The sequence below is a fragment of the Schistocerca nitens genome, chromosome 6 (assembly GCF_023898315.1).
Source record: "Schistocerca nitens isolate TAMUIC-IGC-003100 chromosome 6, iqSchNite1.1, whole genome shotgun sequence".
NCBI lineage: Eukaryota > Metazoa > Arthropoda > Insecta > Orthoptera > Acrididae > Schistocerca > Schistocerca nitens.
This window is the reverse complement of record NC_064619.1, coordinates 200,120,163-200,141,746: the sequence shown is the minus strand read 5'-3', so window position 1 is coordinate 200,141,746 and position 21,584 is coordinate 200,120,163. Positions and strand designations below refer to the sequence as shown.

General features: G+C 41.4%; 1 protein-coding gene across 1 annotated transcript in view; it reads left to right on the top strand.

The window, feature by feature from the left end:
• LOC126262836 (la protein homolog) overlaps window positions 1–21,584 on the top strand; it is a 74,509-nt gene that overhangs the window by 837 nt on the left and 52,088 nt on the right. The window contains exons 2-4 of the mRNA XM_049959693.1: window positions 147–343; window positions 470–640; window positions 19,324–19,506. Of these exons, the coding sequence (XP_049815650.1) occupies window positions 152–343; window positions 470–640; window positions 19,324–19,506 (546 nt within the window). The 5' untranslated portion in view covers window positions 147–151. The remainder of the gene's footprint in view (window positions 1–146; window positions 344–469; window positions 641–19,323; window positions 19,507–21,584) is intronic.

Sequence of the window (21,584 nt, the reverse complement as noted above, 5' to 3'; positions counted from 1 at the left end):
ACGACTAATTTCGGAAGAATATTTTTGCAAGTATTGTCTAGAAGAGTTCTTATTTTTTTGCGTCATTCGCGTCTGAAGATGTCAGTGTCGAATTGTTCTGCTTGTGTTGAACAAACTATTGACTACAATATGCTCACTGCTTTCAGGAATAATGGCTGAAGAGAATGATATTTCAGTTGGTACTGAAGAGAAGACTGACGAAAGCAAAAATGAAAAGACTGATGAAAGCAAAAGTGAGGCAGGGAAAGACGCAGTTTCATGTGAGAGTGTAGCAGACAAAGATGAACCTCCTAAAAATGGCGATCTAAAACTGCTGGAGAAACAAATAATCAGGCAGGTCGAGGTAAGAGCCTTTCCCATATTTGAATTTCCTGTCTCTATATGTGTGTGCAACAAATTGCATTTTTTGTAATGTTCTGTTAGGATTACAATGCTCAGCATATTGAATTGACACAACCGATTGTTTCAGTATTACTTTGGAGACATCAATCTTCCACGTGACAGGTTCCTCCAGGAACAAATTAAGCTTGATGATGGATGGGTGCCTTTAACAGTGATGTTGAACTTCCAACGTCTATCGAATTTAACGAAGGACACAAGCATAATTGCAAATGCCTTAGAAAAATCTTCACTACTTGAGGTTTGTTATTATTTAACGAAGAAATTGAAGTGCTTTTCAGAGTTTGAGTTGTTAGCAGAAAATGTAGTAACAGTTAATGATATAATAGCTACTAGGGTTACAGAGGGTATGCTAAGTGATCAAAGAAGCTAGGAGATGTTATCAGCTGACACTTCTGTTGTATGATAGAATACGCCAGGGAAAGCTATGTGAAAGCATGTGAGTACATGCAGATTTGTATGTAATCTTTAGGTTAATGTTTCTTGGCTTAATTGTCCCATTGTGAGAATAGTTGGTAGTACCCTTCTGCAAAATGTTTGACATTGTACAGCTTTTATCCTGCTGCCAGTGGGTGTAGGGAAGTGGAGGGACAAAAGTTTAACCATGTTTATTTTGCCTGAATAATTTTCAGACTGAAGATCCAAGTGATGGATGGAAATGTAGCATAGTCAGACTTAGTTGAGGTGATAATCAGGTTGTGAGATGAAGTTTGATTACTGTTATCCCTTTCCATCCTAACCTGCACAATTAAGACCAGCTGCTACAAAAAAAAAACAATTAACTCCAATGTTACAAGAAATTTTGAACAAAAATGATTTCACCTGTAGAAAAACAACTGTGGACATATTTGGACTGAAAGTAATGTATTCACAATTTCAAAGTTTATAGAGGTGATACATTTTATCATGAAAACATAAGTATTCAGAGATAAAAAAAAAAAAAATACACCATAATGGATGACAGTGTGGTCTGTTGGACCTTGTAGACCCTTCCAGTGAGAAAGTTGTGCAGGAAACTGTGAAATTACTTTTGGTAACATCTGAACATAGTCATTGTATCATATAGCAGATGAGCTAATTTTGTTTGCGAGAGGCTCTGTTCACAAGAGTGTGAGAGTACTTGCGTGTGCCATCACCAGGATTTTAACTCGGCATATTCCCTATCTCTTGGAAAAAAAAAATTTATTTCCTTCTCATACTGACCATTCTGTCACTGCACCCATCACACAAACTGCCGATATGTTATACAAAAGTAACTGTACGAATGTTCAGGCCAACATGTCTGTTTTGTGTTTCATCTAAGTACACTGCAAGGCCTGTTGGCCTCAACACACAGTAAGTACACTGGACACACAAACTTCAGTTTTGCTGCTGCAGTCTGCATTTCATCAGAAATTTTCATCTGTCATATTTTCTAAAAAGTGAACCAAGGGAGTAGAAAAGAGGGACAATGTCTTTGAGTCAGAATAATTAATATTTTTAGTCCTTGGACACACTCCTCTGTCGTAATAAGTACAGTTCTACAAACAAGCTCCTTATTGAAATCTTCAAATTCTGTAGATTTTTATTCTCATTTATATCCCTTTCTTGGAGAATCGGAACACTTACGTATCTGGAGATGTGATGTGCTAATATAGCCCAAAGATGATGTGGAATCATCACACCTTTTGTTGTCATTTATGAATTTGCAAAAACTTTGTATTGTTTTTGTCTTCTTCACTGGTGGCCAAATTGGTACAAACTAGACAATTCAAAACAGGTTTAGATTGCTTTTGAATGGCTTTTTGCCCTTTACACATGCCAACCATAGTATACATGTAGGTCCTTGCTCCTGCATATCACTCTTGCCACACACAATCAGTGCACCATTCCACCCAAGACTGAAACCACACAATATGCCATGGAAACACTGAAAAGTCAGTTGGTGCTGACCTATGGCGCTATTAAAGGTGTACAGGCGGCAACAAAGCCACGAGGTGGTCAAATCATAGCATTGACAGATGTCAGGGTGTGGGTGTGACCTTGAGGTGGCTAATTTTGTGACTGCCACTCTATTCAGTCATGGCAGTGAGTACATTGCGTACCATTGTCACGTCCTCCCTCCCTCCCCCACCCCCCCCTTTTTTTCCCTGTTAGTCACAAATTATGGTAGATGAAGTCTGGTGGTATAGATCTCTCTAGTTTTACCTTAATGGTTTGGAGAGAAACATGTAACAAGCAATATTTGCTTAAAATTGTAGGAATTGATGAGCATCCCAGTAATGCTCATTAATTGAATCCAAGCTGTAACTCACAGTTCGCTCATAAGGCCGTTTTCGGGTCAACGGAGGTGTCAGATCCCACCCATTGGCTTTGACCCGTGACGTAAGGGTGTTCTGTTGTGTGACCTCAAGATGGCATGGGGTTTAGTTTGTGTTTTTTGTTTGTAAATGTTGTCATGTTGTGGTGGGTGGTGTCCTCTGGTGGTGTATTGGGTTCATTTTGGTGTCGATGCATTTATAGGTCATGACGGTTATAGAAAAACGGAAATTAGTTTCGGTGAGTTAAGAATTACATTTCTAGAATGAGATTGTCACTCTGCAGCGGAGTGTGCGCTGATATGAAACTTCCTGGCAGATTAAAACTGTGTGCCCGACCGAGACTCGAACTCGGGACCTTTGCCTTTCGCGGGTGGTAGAGCAAAGGTCCCGAGTTAGTCTCGGCCGGGCACACAGTTTTAATCTGCCAGGAAGTTTCAATTACATTTCTGTTGTTTGTTTTTGCAGTGTCGTTTGATGTTATTGGTTCGCTGTTTGTTGTGCGGCAAGTCATTTAATTCAATCTGTGGCTTCTTTTGTTAGGTATGGATATGACTAAGTTTAATAGTGCGCTCTGCGATTTGAAATGGGGAATGACATGTTGTCCGTAATTAAGTGTCTGCAACTTTTTGTGCTTGTTACGGAGATAGTGAAATGCGGCGTATGCAAGCAGAATGTGAGTTGGGGGTTAGTCTGCAGTGCCAGAACTTTATGGTAAGTAGTCGTTTATTTGGGTCTATTGTTCGCGTTTTATGTTCGGTGGGGTTTTTGTGTGTTGTAGGGTTGGTGTTATTTACTACATGTGTTGGTGGTTGATGTTTTGGTATCGGCACTTCTGGTTGATTTACGTATCTTACGGGGAAGTACTTTGTCGTCGTAGGTGTGTGTGTTTCGGTATTGTGGGCTGTTGACCTATACTGGTCAAGAGAAGTGTTAAATTCTAATGTCATTGTAGCTGTGCATGTTTTGGTATTGTGAGTTGCAGTTGACCTATATAGGTCAAGGGAAGTGTCAGATTTCAATTTTTGTTGTTTTAGGTGTTGGTTTTGTGGTATCAATAGTTGCTGTTTAATTATAATTTTTGGAGTAGTTGGTTTTTATTTTGCACTATTGACAATTGTGGTTAGGCTATGTAGGTGAAGGGAAGTGACAGGTTCCTGTCGATATTGTAAGTGTAACGGAACTTGGGAATTTTGTGGTGTAAAGCTAGTTCACGTCCGTAGTAGAATACTACACGTGCACCCTGGGTAACGCTAAATGAACTAGCAAAGTACAGGCGACCAGATAATCCTTAGTTGATCTCCTGGTCACGGCAAATCACGATGAATTCTAGCAAAACGAACCCTTTGACTAGAGAACTCGGATCGCTGATTCGAGTCTGCCACCTGAATATTGAAGGCATAAGTAGAGCCAAATGCATGTACTTGCATAAAGTTTTAACAAAGAACGACATTGACGTAGTCGCAATTCAGGAGACCCATACTGAAGATGACGAGCAGCTCAGATCAAGGGGCATAATATCTGGCTATGACCTAATAGGCGCCACACACCACAGACATTATGGCACGGCAACATACGTCAGGAGAGATATCGAAGAAGTGGCTCTCGTATCAACATCTACCACAAACGAGATTCACGAAGTCATTATAAAAGTGGGTGAAGTCACAATAAATAATATATACAAGCCTCCAGGGCAATCGTGGCCCCCACAAGCCCTTCAAATCCTGCCTCACCCAGCAATATACGTGGGTGACTTTAATAGCCACCATGAACTGTGGAAATATCGAATATCTGACCAAAACAGCGAAGACCTGGTGAAATGGACAGAAGATCATAATACTCAAGTAATCTTTGACGCCAAAGACCGAGGTACATTTAAATCAGCCGCTTGGCTAACTGAGACCTGCCCTGACCTCAGTTTTGTTACAACTGACAAGAACAACAAACCCCTGCCAGTCTCTCGCAGGGTACTTGAGGATTTCCCCCACTCTCAGCATCGTCCAGTGCTCTTAGAAATAGGTCTTACTATTCCCCTGATATCCTCTTATCCTCGTCCTAGCTGGAACTTTGGGAGGGCAGATTGGGCTGCTTTCTCGGAAAAACTTGATAAATGCCTTGGATGGATACCCCCAACGTATAAGAACTACGAAAGATTTGTTGGAGCCGTCATCAGCTCAGCTAAAGTTAGTATGCCCAGAGGATTCAGAAACGAATATGTGCCAGGATGGAGCGAGGAAAGTGAACGGCTTTATAGACAGTTTCTGGACAATGGGGATAAAGTAATTGCAGACGACCTATTACATAGCCTAGACGCGGCCAGGCGTGCTAAGTGGATGGAGACCGTGGAACAAATGGATTTTACAAGATCAAGCAGAAGGGCGTGGTCTTTGCTTCGGAGACTTGGAGGTGGAGGTAAACATCTGCGAATGACCAGCACTATGTCCCCAAATACAGTTGCAGTTCACATCAGCAAGACGTCCAGGGCCCCAAAGGAACGAGCCCATACTATAAAAATTAAAAAGGAGCTTAAAAGAGCTAAAATCGACAGCAAAGAACAATACATCTTATTCCCAACCCTTTTCAGTCGAAGAGTTAAATATGGCCCTGAACGATATAAAACCAGGAAAGGCCCCAGGGTTTGATGGGATTCACCCAGAATTTCTGCTCCACTGTAGTAAATTTGCAAGATTATGGCTTGCGCGATTCTTCTCTAACGTGTTGCAAACTGGAAAAATTCCGCACACTCTCAAAAAGGCTAAAATTGTTGCCATATTAAAACCGGGCAAACCGAGTGACCAACCTCAGAGCTACCGCCCAATCGCCTTACTCAGCATGATCTATAAATTACTGAAGAGACTCATGTACAACAGAATGAGCGAAGTCATCCTGGAGGCTGTACCGGTAGAACAGGCGGGCTTCCGGCCGAAAAGAAGCTGCACGGATCAGGTCCTCGCTCTAACAACCTACTTCGAGGCGGGCTTCCAAAGACAGCAAAAAACATCAGTGGTATTTGTCGACCTGACGGCGGCGTTCGACACTGTCTGGAGACAGGGCCTGATTTATAAGCTCCTCCGCATTGTGCCATGTCTAAAAACGGCTGACCTTATCAACGAAATGCTCTGCAATAGACCATTCCAGGTTGTCATCGGTAACAACAGAAGTAAATTCATGAAACTTAATAATGGCCTGCTCCAAGGTTCAGTACTGGCTCCACTGCTTTTCAGCATGTATATAGCCGATATGCCTAGGACGAGATCCAAAATGTTCGGATATGCAGACGACTGGGCCTTGGCCACACAACACCGAGTGATGGAGGAAACTGAGATCACGCTATCCAGCGATTTGACCACTCTAGGAAAATACTTCCGTGACTGGAGGCTCCAACCCAGCCCATCCAAAACAGAGGCCACTTGTTTCCACCTGAATAACAAATTAGCAAACAAAGAGCTCAAGATCCGCTTTGATGGCGGCATTCTTCCATATAATAGAACACCAAAGTATCTGGGCGTGACACTCGATAGAACATTGAGCTATAAACAACACCTTGTAAACACTGCTGAAAAAGTCAGAACTAGAAACAACATTGTCCAAAAGCTTTGTGGCACTAGTTGGGGGTCCACTGCCTCCGTTCTGCGTAGCTCTGCACTAGGACTTGTCTATTCTGCAGCAGAGTACTGTTCCCCAATATGGTTAAATAGTGCTCACATCAAGAAGGTGGATGCAGTCTTGAACCAAACGATGAGGATTATCTCTGGAACGATCAGGTCAACTCCTGTCCAATGGCTGCCTGTATTGAGCCATATCCCGCCGCCACATTTGCGCAGAGAACACACACTTGTCAGGGAGTGTCGAAAAATCCAAAATAGCCCAGATCTTCCTATCCACACCCTGAGTAATGGAATTGAGCAAAAGAGATTGAAATCTAGACACCCCCCTCTCGCAAGTGCCAAAGATCTGGTAAAGAACGCTTTTATTCTTGAGGACCGCTGGAGAGAAGAATGGGAGGAAAAGACACCGCCTCAGGTTAACACCTTATTGGGAACATCTAACAGACCTCGGGGCTTTGATTTGCCCCGCAAAATCTGGTCTACCCTTAACAGGATCAGGACGAGCCACGGCCGTTGTGCGGACTCCTTGTACAAATGGAGCATAGTGCCATCACCACAGTGCGACTGCGGCGCTGACAGGCAGACAATTCACTATATCGTGGTAGAATGCCCTCTGAGGGCCTACCCTGGGCCAACAAGGGACTTCATGGATGCGACTAACAGTGCAATCGATTATATTTCTAACCTAGATGTTTGTTTGTGATATTGTAACTGTTTTGTGTGTTATGTACTTTTAGATTTTTCATACGTGATTTGTACTTGCCATACGCTAAATAAATAAATGTGGTGTTTATATCGTTGTTTTGTGTGGTTTTGGATCGTGGTGTGTGCCTGTAAGTGTTTATATTTAGTTTGTGCCCATCCATAAAACCCGAATTTCTCATGCTGGTACCGTTAGTTTGATTATATTTTTGGAGAGAGATGTGTGTGTTGGTTTTATATGTATTTTTGTGTTTGTTGTCTTTTAAGCAAGCCTAATGATGTTGTAGGCGCTTTATTGGAAACGTTGAGAATGGTCGTTTCCGCCATATCAGTGATGTCATGGGTCAAAGCAGACAGGTGGAATTGGACACTTCTGTATTCCCTTGTTTTCTATTTCCTTTTTTAATTCTACCTAGTAATAGTCCCTGGCTGAGGATTGACATATGTTCTCTGAAGTAGAATATATATTATAGCAGGTACATTTCAACTTTTTCTGACTTTGGTTTTTTGGTTTCATGTCGTACTGTCACATTGTGGACAGGATCCCCAATGGCACTATAGGATATGCCATTTTAAGTATTTACCGCCTGACCTGTTTGCAGTTCCATCTTTATTCTATTTGTTAAATAGTAGTTTAAAGAACAGCTAAAACTTCTATCTCTAGATCTAAACACGAATTTTAACTGTATTACATAGCCATATCTAGAAGGAATATCAAGGATATCATAAATGTCAAAGTAAGCAGAAATGGAGGATTTAATTCGGATCATTATCTCTAAGATTAAAATAAGGTTTCTCTCATCTACAGCCAAGAAAGTAATCGTGAAAAACTCCACTACAGCTGATATTACAATAGAAAATATACAAAAATTCAGAGAAGAGACTGAGTAAACAAAAAAGTAGATTGGCATAAACTCCAGTCACAAATTACTAAAGCAGTAGAGAGAAATAGGAGTGACAAAGAGAAAAAAGAAGACATGGTAGACCAAAGTGCATGAAGCAGCACTAGAACAAAGAGCTTGAAAATGAGGTTGGTCAAAAGACATATCGAAGAGTTGAGACAAAAATGAAATGAAACCTCATTAATCTGGAAAAGCAAAAGGATGTTTGAAATGTATTGGCTTATGGAAATACAACAAAATTTTACCAGAAATATTACTGGAAATTTTTATCAAAGTTTTAAACGTGTACTTAAAGGATATCCAGTGCCAGTTACTTGTTTCAATGAGAAACGTAGAATAGGATTAAAGAAAATTGTAAAATACTGAAATTTTGTGACAGGTTCGTAATCTGGGGGGGGGGGGGAAGAGGGAGGGGGGGAGAGAGCGGGGGGGGGGGGTGTTTCCACTCACGAAGCAAGAAATTCATGAGGGGGGGCGTGTTCCCACTCACGAAGCAAGAAATTCATGAAACCACCAAATCACTCAAAAACATCAGAGCAAGTGGTGAAGTCTCCATTATTGAAATGGTCAGAACCAAATATAAATGGTTTTTAAACCTGCTTCTTGACCATTTAGAAAACTGAAAAGAATCCAGAAGAGTTGGAAAATAGCATTACTCCACGTGCTACATGAAAAAGGAGATATACAAAATGTCAACGATTAAGGGAGTGCCATTTCTGCTAGTGGCATACAAAATATTATCAAAAATTCTCTGGGACAGAGCTCTAAAAACTTTATACAATTGGAAGAATATGAGTGGTTTTCAAAAGGGAAAATCCTGCCCAGAACAGATTTGTAATTTAATCAATAATTCGCTGCAAAGTTAACAAACCCAAAGTAGTATCATTTATTGAGTTCCAAAAAGCATTTGACTTGGCAGATGAACAATAAAATAATTAGAAAATTTTGTGTTAAAGCAAGATTAGTAAACATAATTTGTGAAACTTTGACTAATACAATATCTAAAGTTAATTTATGGGAGATCTATCTCATTTTAAATGAGAACTGGTATTAGACAGTATGATTGTTTATTACCTTTACTGTTTAAATGCATTATAGAAAGAGTATTTATCTGGAATTTGGAGCTAAAAAATAAAAAAAATTGAACCAATAATTTTAGACAGGTAAAAATATTAAGGTAAACTGCCAGGCTTTTGCAGACAATTCTGCAATACTTTCAGAAAATCTGATGGACACAGTTATCAAACAAATGTTCAGGAAGAAACAGCAAATTTAGCTGGTCTCGACATCTCAGCTGAAAAAATAAAATTCATGAAAGTATAAAAAATGCACAAAATTTTATAGAAAAGCAAATCTAAGTAAATCAGTGTAAGTAAATTTAAATATCTTGGAAGAAAATATACCATGCAATGGGCTAGAAAAATTTGTGGTAGATGTGAGTGTTATTAAAGGGGGAGAGCATATGGTTTTACAAAGAATATTTACGACAAGAGATACTTATCTAGAATAACGAAACTGAAACACTATACCACCATGGTTGACCAGAATTTTTATACGGATGTGAATGCCTGACGAACTGTAAGCTGGACTGAGAAGAGGTACTTGAAAGATGGATTATTAGAAAAATAATGGGTGCAATACAAACTAAAAGATGGTTTGAAAATAAGTAACAAGATCTACAAAAATGTAGAGGAAAATTTCAGAAGAAATGGCTAAAGGATTATTAATCTTTTTGCTGGATGTTGTGCATAAGACTTTGTTTGTTGCCTTTTTATGGTATTAGACCAGCACCTCTTGTAAGGCTGTAGCAGACTTGTTCACTGGCTGCATGGTAATTACTGTAAAGGAATTAAATACTACTGCTCTGTTCTTGAATAATACACAAACCATCGGTATTTATAATCTGTATATTGCCTATAACCGTATACACTAGAAACTATATATCATCAGACTCGTCAAGATGTATGTCCAACTTGAAACCTTGAAATGGAATGAATATTTCATTAATCTTTCACTTGCTGAATCACATTGCAATTCTCAAAATTATATATTCCCCAAGGACTTCGGCCCTTCTTCACTATGATAACTGGAAAGTCTGTATTTGCATCTGCGCAAATATTGCATTTCTTGAATCTACTGTGATCGCCATCACATCTGAGACACATGTTGTTCCTTTGGCATGATTCTTCACATGAAAATAAAATAACCGGACAATATTTGTGCTCTCCTGTGTGAGCAGTTATTTTATGATTTATTTTGTGAGTATCCTTAGACTTCCATACATGGCTACACTCTAGGCAAATCCTTCAGAAAACACTTTCTAACACTTAAGTCCACATTCAATGTTAACAAGATTCTCTTCTTCAGAAACTCTTTTGCCATTGTCAGTCTACATCGTATATTGTCTCTTTCAGCTATCATCAGTTGTTTTACTGCTCAAAGGCAAAGCTCCTCTAATACTTCGTGTCTCATTTTCTAATCAAATTCCCTTGGCATTGCCTGATTTAATTTGACTGCATTCCATTACCCTTGTTTTGTTTTCATTAATGTTCATCTTATATCCTTTCAGATACTGTCTACCCCTTCAGTTGCACTTCCAGGTCCTTTGCTGCCTCTCACAGAATTAAAATGTTATTGGCAAACACTAGAATTTTTATTTCTTCTCTCTGAACTTTATTTCCTACTGTAAATTTTTCCTTTGGTTTCCTGTACTGTTTGCTCAGTGTACAGGTTAACATTGACAATTGCCTGCAACCCTGTCTCACTCCCTTCTCAAACACTGCTTCCCTTTCATGCCCCTTGACTCTGTTTTCTGCTTTCTGTAAGTTGTGAATAACATTTTGCTCCATATATTTTATCCCTGCTGCCATCAGTATTTCAAGGAGAGTATTGGAGTCAACATTTTCAGTAGCTTCCTGGGAATCTACAAATGCTATAAGCATAGGTTTGCCTTTCGTTAACCAATCTTCTAAGAGATGGTGTAGGGTGAGTATTCCCTTGCGTGTTCCTGTATTTCTCTGGAATCCAAACTGATCTTCCCCAAGGTTGCTTTAAAAGTTTTTCCCATTCTTCTTCTGTAAATAATTCAAGTAAGTATTTTGCAATGACGACTTATTAAACTGATAGTTTGGCAGTATTCACACCTAACAGGATCTACTTCCTTTGGAATTGGATTTGTTACATTCTCCTTGAATTTTGAGTTTTTTACTTGCCTCTTACATCTTGCTCACAAGATGGAATAGTTTTGTCATGGCTGGTTATCCCGAGGCTGCAGTAGTTACGGTGGAATGTTGTGTACTCCAAGGGCCTTGTTTCTACTTTCTTTCAGTTCTCTGTCAAATTCTTCTCACTGTATCATATCTCCCATACCGTCGTCGTCTTCCATTTCTACAGTATTGCCATTAAGTTCATCTCCTTTGTACAGACCCTCTGTATATACTCCTTTCCCTTCTTTGCTAGGGACTGTTTATAGCGATAAGAAGTGCAATAGTATCGAAGGAAATTGATGGAGATCCGAAATGTGAAACAATTTGGGTGAAGGTCACGGTTAAAGCAGGCTCAGACATAGTAATTGGATGTCTCTATAGGCCCCCTGGCTCAGTAGCTGTTGTGGCTGAGCACCTGAAGGATAATTTGGATAATATTTTGAGTAGATTTCCCCACCATGTTATAGTTCTGGGTGGAGATTTTAATTTGCCCGATATAGACTGGGAGACTCAAACGTTCATAATGGGTGGCAGGGACAAAGAATCCAGTGAAATTTTTTTAAGTGCTTTATCTGAAAACTACCTTGAGCAGTTAAACAGAGAACAGACTCGTGGTGATAACATATTAGACCTTCTGGTGACAAACAGACCCGAACTATTTGAAACGGTTAACACAGAACAGGGAATCAGCGATCATAAAGCGGTTACTGCATCGATGATTTCAGCCGTAAATAGAAATATTAAAAAAGATAGAAAGATTTTTCTGTTTAGCAAAAGTGACAAAAAGCAGATTTCATAGTACTAGACGGCTCAACATAAAAAGTTTTATGTCAAGTACAGATAGGGTTGAGGATCAGTGGACAAGTTCAGAACCATTGTACAATATGAATTAGATGAGTATGTGCCAAGCAAGATCGTAAGAGATGGAAAAGAGCCACCGAGGTACAACAACCGAGTTAGAAAACTGTTACGGAAGCAAAGGGAACTTTACAGCAAACATAAACATAGCCAAAGCCTTGCAGACAAACAAAAATTACGCGAAGCGAAATGTAGTGTGAGGAGGGCTATGCGAGAGGCGTTCAATGAATTCGAAAGTAAAGTTCTATGTACTGACTTGGCAGAAAATCCTAAGAAATTTTGGTCTTATGTCAAAGCGGTAGGTGGCTCAAAACAAAATGTCCAGAAACTCTGTGACCAAAATGGCACTGAAACAGAGGATGACAGTCTAAAGGCCGAAATACTAAATGTCTTTTTTCCAAAGCTGTTTCACAGAGGAAGACTGCACTGTAGTTCCTTCTCTAGATTGTTGCACAGATGACAAAATGGTAGATATTGAAATAGACGGCAGAGGGATAGAGAAACAATTAAAATTGCTCAAAAGAGGAAAGACCGCTGGACCTGATGGGATACCGGTTCAATTTTACGCAGAGTACGCGAAGGAACTGCCCCCCCCCCCCCTTCTTGCAGCGGTGTACCGTAGGTCTCTAAAGAGCGTAGCGTTCCAAAGGATTGGAAAAGGGTACAGGTCATCCCCGTTTTCAAGAAGGGACGTCGAACAGATGTGCGGAACTATAGACCTATATCTCTAACGTCGATCAGTTGTAGAATTTTGGAACACACATTATGTTAGAGTATAATGACTTTTCTGGAGACTAGAAATCTACTCTGTATGAATCAGCATGGGTTTCGAAAAAGATGGTCGTGTGAAACCCAGCTCGCGCTATTCGTCCACGAGACTCAGAGGGCCATTGACACGGGTTCACAGGTAGATGCTGTGTTTCTTGACTTCCGCAAGGCATTCGATACAGTTCCCCCACAGTCGTTTAATGAACAAAGAGCATATGGACTATCAGACCAATTGTGTGATTGGATTGAAGAGTTCCTAGATAACAGAACGCAGCATGTCATTCTCAATGGAGAGAAGTCTTCCGAAGTAAGTGTGATTTCAGGTGTGCCGTAGGGGAGTGTCATAGGACCGTTGCTATTCACAATATACATACATGACCTTGTGGATGACATTGGAAGTTCACTGAGGCTTTTTGCAGATGATTGTGGTGTATCGAGAGGTTGTGACAATGGAAAATTGTACTGAAATGCAGGAGGATCTGCAGCGAATTGGTGCATGGTGCAGGGATTGGCAATTCAATCTCAATGTAGACAAGTGTAATGTGCTGCGAATACATATAAAGATCCCTTGTCATTTAGCTACAATACAGCAGTTAATTCCACAAATTATCTGGGAGTACGCATTAGGAGTGATTTAAAATGGAATGATCATATAAAGTTGATAGTCGGTAAAGCAGATGCCAGACTGAGATTCATTGGAAGAATCCTAAGGAAATGCAATCCGAAAGCAAAGGAAGTAGGTTACAGTACGCTTGTTCGCCCACTGCTTGAATACTGCTCAGCAGTGTGGGATCCGTACCAGATAGGGTTGATAGACGAGATAAAGAAGATCCAATGGAGAGCAGCGCACTTCGTTACAGGATCATTTAGTAATCGTGAAAGCGTTACGGAGATGATAGATAAACTCCAGTGGAAGACTCTGCAGGAGAGAGACTCAGTAGCTCGGTACTGGCTTTTGTTGAAGTTTCGAGAACATACCTTCACCGAAGAGTCAAGCAGTATATTGCTCCCTCCTACGTGTATCTCGCGAAGAGACCATGAGGATAAAATCAGAGAGATTAGAGCCCACACAGAAGCATACTGACAATCCTTCTTTCCTCGAACAATACGAGACTGGAATAGAAGGGAGAACCGATAGAGGTACTCAGGGTACCCTCCGCCACACACCGTCAGGTGGCTTGCAGAGTATGGATGTAGATGTAGACTGGTTTCCTGTCTTAGTGCATGATATTCATACAGCTGGTTCTCTGCTCCAAAGACCTATGTAATTTTCCTGTAGGTGGTTTCTATCTTTTCGCTAGAGAAATACATTTCCAAATCCTTAAATTTGTCCTCTAACCATTCCTGCTTAACCAATTTGAACTTCCTGTCAATCTCATTTCTTAGACATTAGTATTCTCTTTTGTCTGCTTCACTTGCACATTTTTGTATTTTCTTCTGTCATCAGTTAAATTCTGTGTCTCTTATGTTGATCCTTCGCTGTTTCACTATTTCATCTCTCAAAGCAACCCATTCTTCTCCTGTATTCCTTTCCTCTGTTGTTGCCTAATGTTCCTTCTGAAACACTCTGCAACCTCCTGTCCTCCTAGCTTATCCAAGTCCATCTCCTTAATTTCCTATCTTTGCAAGTTCATCAGTATTAATCTACAGTTCATAACCAATAAATTGTGCTCAGTCCCTGTTGGCCCAATGTCTTAACAGTTTAAAATCTGGTTCCGAAATCTGTCTTACCATTATATAGTCAGTCTTTAGTCTTCTTGTCTCAAGGTTTCCTCCATGTATACAACCTTTTCATGATCCTTAAACTGTCTGCAATGATTAAATTATGCTCTGTGCGAAATTGTACTAAGTGGCTTCCTCTTTCATAGGCCATGCATTATTTCGACTGGCTTTGCACAACACACGAACATCGACAGATACTAATTAAGCAGGTGGCAACACGATATTGGTTTAAAGCACTGCTTGGTGCTTTTGGCAACACAACACATGGCTATTGCACATATACTAGTTAAAGGTAAACCGTATGAAAAAGACTCAGCATCCTGATTCCTTCATGGCACCTACTCAGGAGCTGATGCTACACTTCTGTTATGGATCCACAGTGCCATCATTACTAAATCTGATAAATCCTGTTAAACACAGCAGTGTGATGAGACTGACAGCTGGAACCTGTTGTAAAAGTCCCATTGACACTAATCTGGGAATGTGGGAACACTGTCATTGTTAGTAAAGTGCCAGCAGCATATTCTTAATCGTGCTATAACAATTACACAGAAGCTTTTCCATCTATATTACGTGGCTCCATTTGGTGGTTAGGAGTCAACTCTACCACCCCAGAGCTAATAGCCCAGTTGGAGTTAGACTGAAAGTTTCAAGGAATAACTTTCAGCATCCATAGCTCAACTGCTTGTAAAAATCTTTTACTTGGGGTCTTCGTTGTTCTGTGGCTCCCTTTCATCTACTTCATGGATTTAAAGGGAATGCAGACCCCAAATTCTACTGACAGTTCTGTCAGTGCTTCATGAATACCTTGATTCAGAAACTGTCTAAATAAGTGGCACTGTAACATCGTAGTCAAGGTTATGGCTACAAACTAAAATACGTACCAACTATATGTTGAGTGTTTACTGCTGACAGCAATCTCCCAAGTCTAGTGCTGTAACTTTTTTGTTTTCTGGCCATTAACCATACTACCCATGGAACACATTGGTTTCAGAAACTTAAGTTTATCTATCTGAACTCTTACGTTGGCACTAACATCACAGCCATCTGAAATCTGCATCTACATCTATACTCTGCAGAACATGGTGAGGTTACATGGCAGAGGGTATGTCCTTCTGTACCAGTTGTTAGGGCTTCTTCCTTTCCTTTCACTTACGGAGTGTGGGAAGAATAACTGTTTTAATACCCCTGTACGTCCAGTAATTATTCTAGTCATCACGATCTCTGTGAGCAGTACATAGGGGAAAGTAGTGTATTTCTAGAGTCAAGATTTGAAGCTGGTTGTTGAAACTTTAATAGACACTTTCAGGATAGTTTGTCTTAAAGAGTTAAATTCCCTCAGTATCTCTGTGATACCCTCCTGTGGATGAAACAAACCTGTGAACATTTGTGCTGCCTTTTTTTGTATACGTTCAACAACAAAAAAAGACAATCGTCCCAGTTGTAAATATTTGCCATGCACTTTTTTTTTCTGGCATGTTCTGCATCCTGGAGGACCACCTCACTATGGATCAATTGGAATGAAAGTAAATCTAATCTAAGTCCATTAGTCCTGTTTGGTACAGGTACCACACAATTGAGCAATATTCTGGAACTGGTCACATGAGTGAATTGTAAGTAGTTTCCTTTGTAGACTGCAGCACTACCATCATCTCTTCTAAACTGCACATATATGAGTTAAGATTATAACACATTCTTCACTCCCATGCTTATCTCAGCCTCATCCTGTGGTAACATACTGCCCCCACACTCTGCCCCCCCCCCCCTCCTCCAGATTGTCTGCATCTCAAGTGATACATGCCTTCCAGGCCAAGATGGAGTTGGCAGTCATGCGTGCATGAGTTGTGCTTGCTTGTGTGTGTCAATGGCGTCTGTCTTTTGCTTTGGTAATCACTGTTGTTGCACCCACTTCATGATCACTGATAAGTTTCAATGCGGGCATCATCGGGTCTGCTTTTTGCCATTAGATCCAATATATTTCCAGCATGAGTGGGTTTTGTAGCTATCTTTTTCTAGGTAGTTTTCAGAGAAGGCATTTAGTAATGTTTCACAGGATGCAATTATTATATGCCCACCCCTGATACTGAGTCTTCCCCAAACAGTCTTGTACGCAGCTTCAATTTCTATCTCAGTGGATTTGAGTTTCTTGTTTACTGTGAGAAATACATATCCATCATTTCCCGTTTGCCTATCCTTTTGGTATACACTAAACTTTTCCCCAAAAATCTCACTGGTATCAATTTCGGGTTTCAACCAGCTTTCTGTACCTAGTATTAAGTGAGCTTCCTTGCTTTTTCATGAGCACTTTAAACTCTGCCACTTTGTTGTGAATGCTTCAGCAGTTTCCCATTAGGATTTTAATACTCTCTTCTGTGGGAGGCAATTCTTTCAATCTTGTTCTGATGCTTCTGGGTTTCCTACACCTCTTGTAATCTAAAAAGCTCTTGTGTGCATCCCACACACAGCTTCCTGATTCGCAGCCTTTGACATGTAGTACACACCTGACCCATTTAGGAGGACCCTACAGTTCTCAACCCTATGGTGCAAGTCCAGGAAGACACAGCCTAGCTTACCTCAGAACCTTTGAAGTCTCTGATTCAGACCTTCCACTCAACTCAGAACCAGAGGCCACTATCAGTTCTGGGACAATGCTGCAAATTGTGAGCTTCATTAAAACTCCATGAGTAAGGCTAGTCTTCTCAATCCCTTGTGCTGGATGACCTTGGAGCCCAGACGACCGGCATCATTTGTTCCAGTGTGTGCCACAGCCTGGAGTTGGTTGCATCCTGTTCCCTCAATGGCTACTGGATTAGCATCTTCAACATTTTGAATGAGTCCCCATAGTGACAGTGCACTTGTCATATCCCTAAGTGAGTACCAACATTTGCCATATGTTTTAACTGCCAACAATTAATAGACCACCTACCCTTCTGCGTTTGCCTCCTCTTGACACTGGGCAAAACAGGTTCGTCCAAAGCAGGTGGAGGGAGTCCCACTGGCTCAGTTTTTCAGTGAAAGGCAGCACCTCATACTTGTTGGTTGGAGGGGGATTTGTAAAACAAAACTGCCCCCAGTCCTCCCTGGTCTCTATCCATCCTGTACAGGATGCCTAAATCTACCATTGAAACACCATTTAGTCAAGTGGATGAGCAATGATGTATCCCTAACTTTCTGCAAAGGAGACAGGATCTCCAAGAGGGACAGCACTTCATGTACCTTTGGTACCGGTGCCACAGGTATGTGACCCTAGAGAGTTCTCCCAGTGCACTGATTTGTAGCAGCTGCCAAGCGTTTGACAGTAGTCGGGGCAATTTCCAGCTCCTTACATATATGAACCTATTCATTCCGTGTTCAGAAGTAGCATTTACAGTGGGGTTGCATTTTGGCTAGTGCAGTGTATTAAAGGACAGTGAACAAATATCTTCAAATTAGTCTCCTGATTATCTTTTAATCCGCTGAGCTAAAAACTTTAACACCTTAAGAGAATTGAAGGAAGTACACAAGATGAGATTTCTGTTAAGGCAACAGAAAATGTGGTAAAAATTGCTAGTTTCCTCAAACTTTTTGAGGTTTAATATAGTTAGCAGACTGGAAAACAGATAAGTTACAATAAATATGGAAATGTGGAAATGGAAATAAAGTCCCATGCTTCTTTACAGAGCGAAATATAGGTAACGTATACTCTTCTGTGAGGGAAAACCATCAGTCATCACTGTAGAATCAAAGTGACTGCAAGAATGTACTGAAATTCAGCTGCTTTATCGATTGTGTGGGACAGTAATGAACTACAGTAATTTTACTCCCAAAACAAGCCACTTCGACTATACATAAACTTCATTCTAGGTTACATTTAACAGATTATGATCTTTACATTCACATTCCAGTTAAAGCTACTTTCAGGAACTCCACTGTCGCAAGAAATTGCTGTGATTCTCTCTTCAAGTACTACTAAAAGTAGTGTCAAAATATATTTTCAAAAGTGTTGCTGAAGGTTCTGCTTCTAGTGACAAAGCAGAGGGGTTTCAAACCAAAGTTGAGAGCTTTCCTATTTCGTCTCAACAGATACTATAAGGAAATTTCATTTTTGGCTGTGTTGAAATGAACTTGCAAATAGAAACCAAGTATCATTTACCTTATCACCTACTCTCATTTCAGTTTACCCAAATCATTTCAGATGTGCTTGAAATAGTTCTTACCAAATGACAGTGGGAGCTGTATCCTCTCTAGCACACCCATTAATGACCTTTTCAAAATTAAGTAAATTTGTATTCATTTGCTTTGTGCAGTATACTTTTCTCTGTGAGCAACCCTATATCTGTATACTGTCCTTTGATCATGTGATAAAGTTCTAAAGGAATTTTAATAGAAAAGAGTTGTGGGATTATTGGATGTTGATAAATTTAATTTGTATCATGTTGGAGTTGGTTATGCTGCCACTTTTGATCAGTGATGGAATGACTACATCTGTTTGGAATGAAGTTTGGAATGAAGTTTGTTGTGACAGTCATCCATAGTTTAGCTTGTTGTAGGTTGGGTTGAGATTTAGAAAAACCAACAAATGTGCTACCTGAAGTAGTTCTACAATTATTGAAAAGATGAAGTATAAGTTCAGAGATTACACTCCTTATGGATAGATGGTTCATCATTGGTCAAAGCAGATTTTCTGCATCTGTGACAGCTCTTATCCATTAATTTTCAGATTTGTCCTAGAGTAGCCCACAGGCATAATGGGATGTAACTCTAATCAGAATTTGTCAGAACTTCACATTGAGTTTGTAATACGTATGTGTTTTACATGCTATTAAGATATGGAAAGGGTCAGGTGTGTGTGTTCAAGGTTTATCATTCTTTTTGTTTGCAGATAAGTGAAGATCGCTCTAAAATACGAAGATCGCCAGACCAGCCGCTACCTGTATGGAATGAAGAACGGCGGAAGGAGCTGATGACTCGCACTCTTTACTTAAAAGGCTTTCCTGTACAGGATACTACTCTTGACAAACTGTTAGACTTCTTTGCACAGCACTCGACAGTTGAAAATGTTCAGGTAAGCCGTGGCACCAGACTGTTTCAAGATATGGTGCTGGTGTAAAACTACAGGAGAGATTGTCATAAGTTGAAAACTAATTTCATTTTGCTTCATAAGTATTTGTTTTGTAGCATTATACATAAAATTATCTTTGACCAATGAAAATTACTTTGATGTTCTTACAGCATAGGTGGTCTTTGTCTTATTAACAAGCTCATCCCCTGGAGTAAAATTCACCTTGCATTATGCAGCACGAGAAAGTTTCTTGGGGGTTTTAGTGCTGGGTTTACTTGTGTTGTACATGAACGAAAGGTTAGGGTTCAGTACAATATTTCCCCCCTGCGGGTCCGGGGATTAGAATAGGCCCGAGGTACTCCTGCCTGTTGTAAGAGGCGACTAAAAGGAGTCCCTCCCCCTCAAGGGGGTAGTTAGCGCCTGCGTCTGGAGACGGACGGTTTCACGACCTCTATTTGCGGTCATTTTGCTTTTTCACTTCTCGTTTCTTCCTTCCTTTGGTTGGTTCCTTTCTTTGCTCTTCTCCACCTCACTGTCTTCCTTACTCTTTCCCTTGCCTTCTTCTCCTTGCCTTCTCATTGCCTTCTTCTCCCTGCCTTCTCTAGTCTCCGCCTCGGCGTTTGAGACAGTCTGTCCTCTCTCTCCCTCTCTCTCTTCTTTTTCCTCTTCTTCCTTCCTCCCTGTGCGTGCCTGAAGGCCGACCCACGCGTTCGCACGCGTAGCCGGTGACGGGGTAACGCGTAATTCCCCGCCCTGGGTAGACATGTAAGGCACGCACGTACCTCCTGGTAAAGGCCAGGCCCAGGGAGGGGTGATTGCCTGAGCTGATACCTTCTGACCATGCTGATTGGTCCCTCCGTCTGTTTCTCGGGAGGTGTGACCTGAGGTGTAAACATTCACCTAAGGCGGGAGTGCCCTCTGAGAGGGTCCCCACAAGGAAGGAGCGCGCCATCGGAGACGCTGGCAATCATGGGGGATTCCTCCGCAATGGATTTCACTCCATCTCTCTCGACTTCTGCCCAAAAACGGAAACATGACCCGCCACCAGTGACAAAAGTACTACCGCCTGCCCCACAGTTCCTCGTCGTTTCTCGCTCTGGGGACGGAAAGGATTTTTCCTCTGTCAACCCTTTCGTTATCCAGAAGGGCGTAGATGCCATAGCCGGATCTGTCAAATCTTGTACCAGGTTGCGTAACGGTACCTTATTACTAGAAACTGAGAGCGCCTTTCAGGCACAAAAACTGCTTCGGGCCACACTCCTGTACACGTTCCCTGTCCGGGTGGAGGCTCACCGAACTTTGAATTCATCTCGTGGTGTAGTCTATACTAGCTCCCTCGACGGATTGACTGACGAGGAGATTCAATCTTTCCTCGCTGAGCAGGGCGTGACGGCTGTCCATAGGGTCATGAAAAAGGTCAACAATGACCTTGTACCGACCCGGACACTTTTCTTGACCTTCGATAGTGTTAAGCTGCCATCGCACATCAAGGCGGGCTACGAGGTTATTTCTGTTCGCCCCTATGTCCCGACACCTACGCGCTGCTACCAGTGTCAGCGTTTCAATCACACTCGACAGTCTTGTTCCAATGCGGCTAAATGTGTCACTTGTGGCAGGGATGCCCATGAGGGTGACTGTCCACCTCCGGCTCCTCGTTGTGTGAACTGTCAGGGTGACCATGCCGCATCCTCCCGCGACTGTCCTGTCTATAAGGAAGAACGCTTTATCCAAGAAATTCGGGTCAAAGAGAAAGTGTCCACCTCGGCTGCTCGCAAGCTATTGGCTAGTAGGAAGCCCACGCTGCTCCCAGCGGGGAAATACAGTACTGTCCTCGCCTCTCCTCGGACTACCAGGGAGGTGGCAACCCAGACATGCGATCTGACCTTCAGCACCATGGTCGTCCGTTCGGCCAGTGCTAAGATCGCGCGGTCGACGTCTCCTCTTTGTCCCATCACCCCACAGACACCAGCCCCTTCATCAGCTTCTGCTAAGACAGACCCAGAAGTCTGATGCACGGGCCTTCAAGAAGGAACCGTCCCGTGCAGACTTCCTACGTACCTCGACCTCCCAGCCTTCGACCG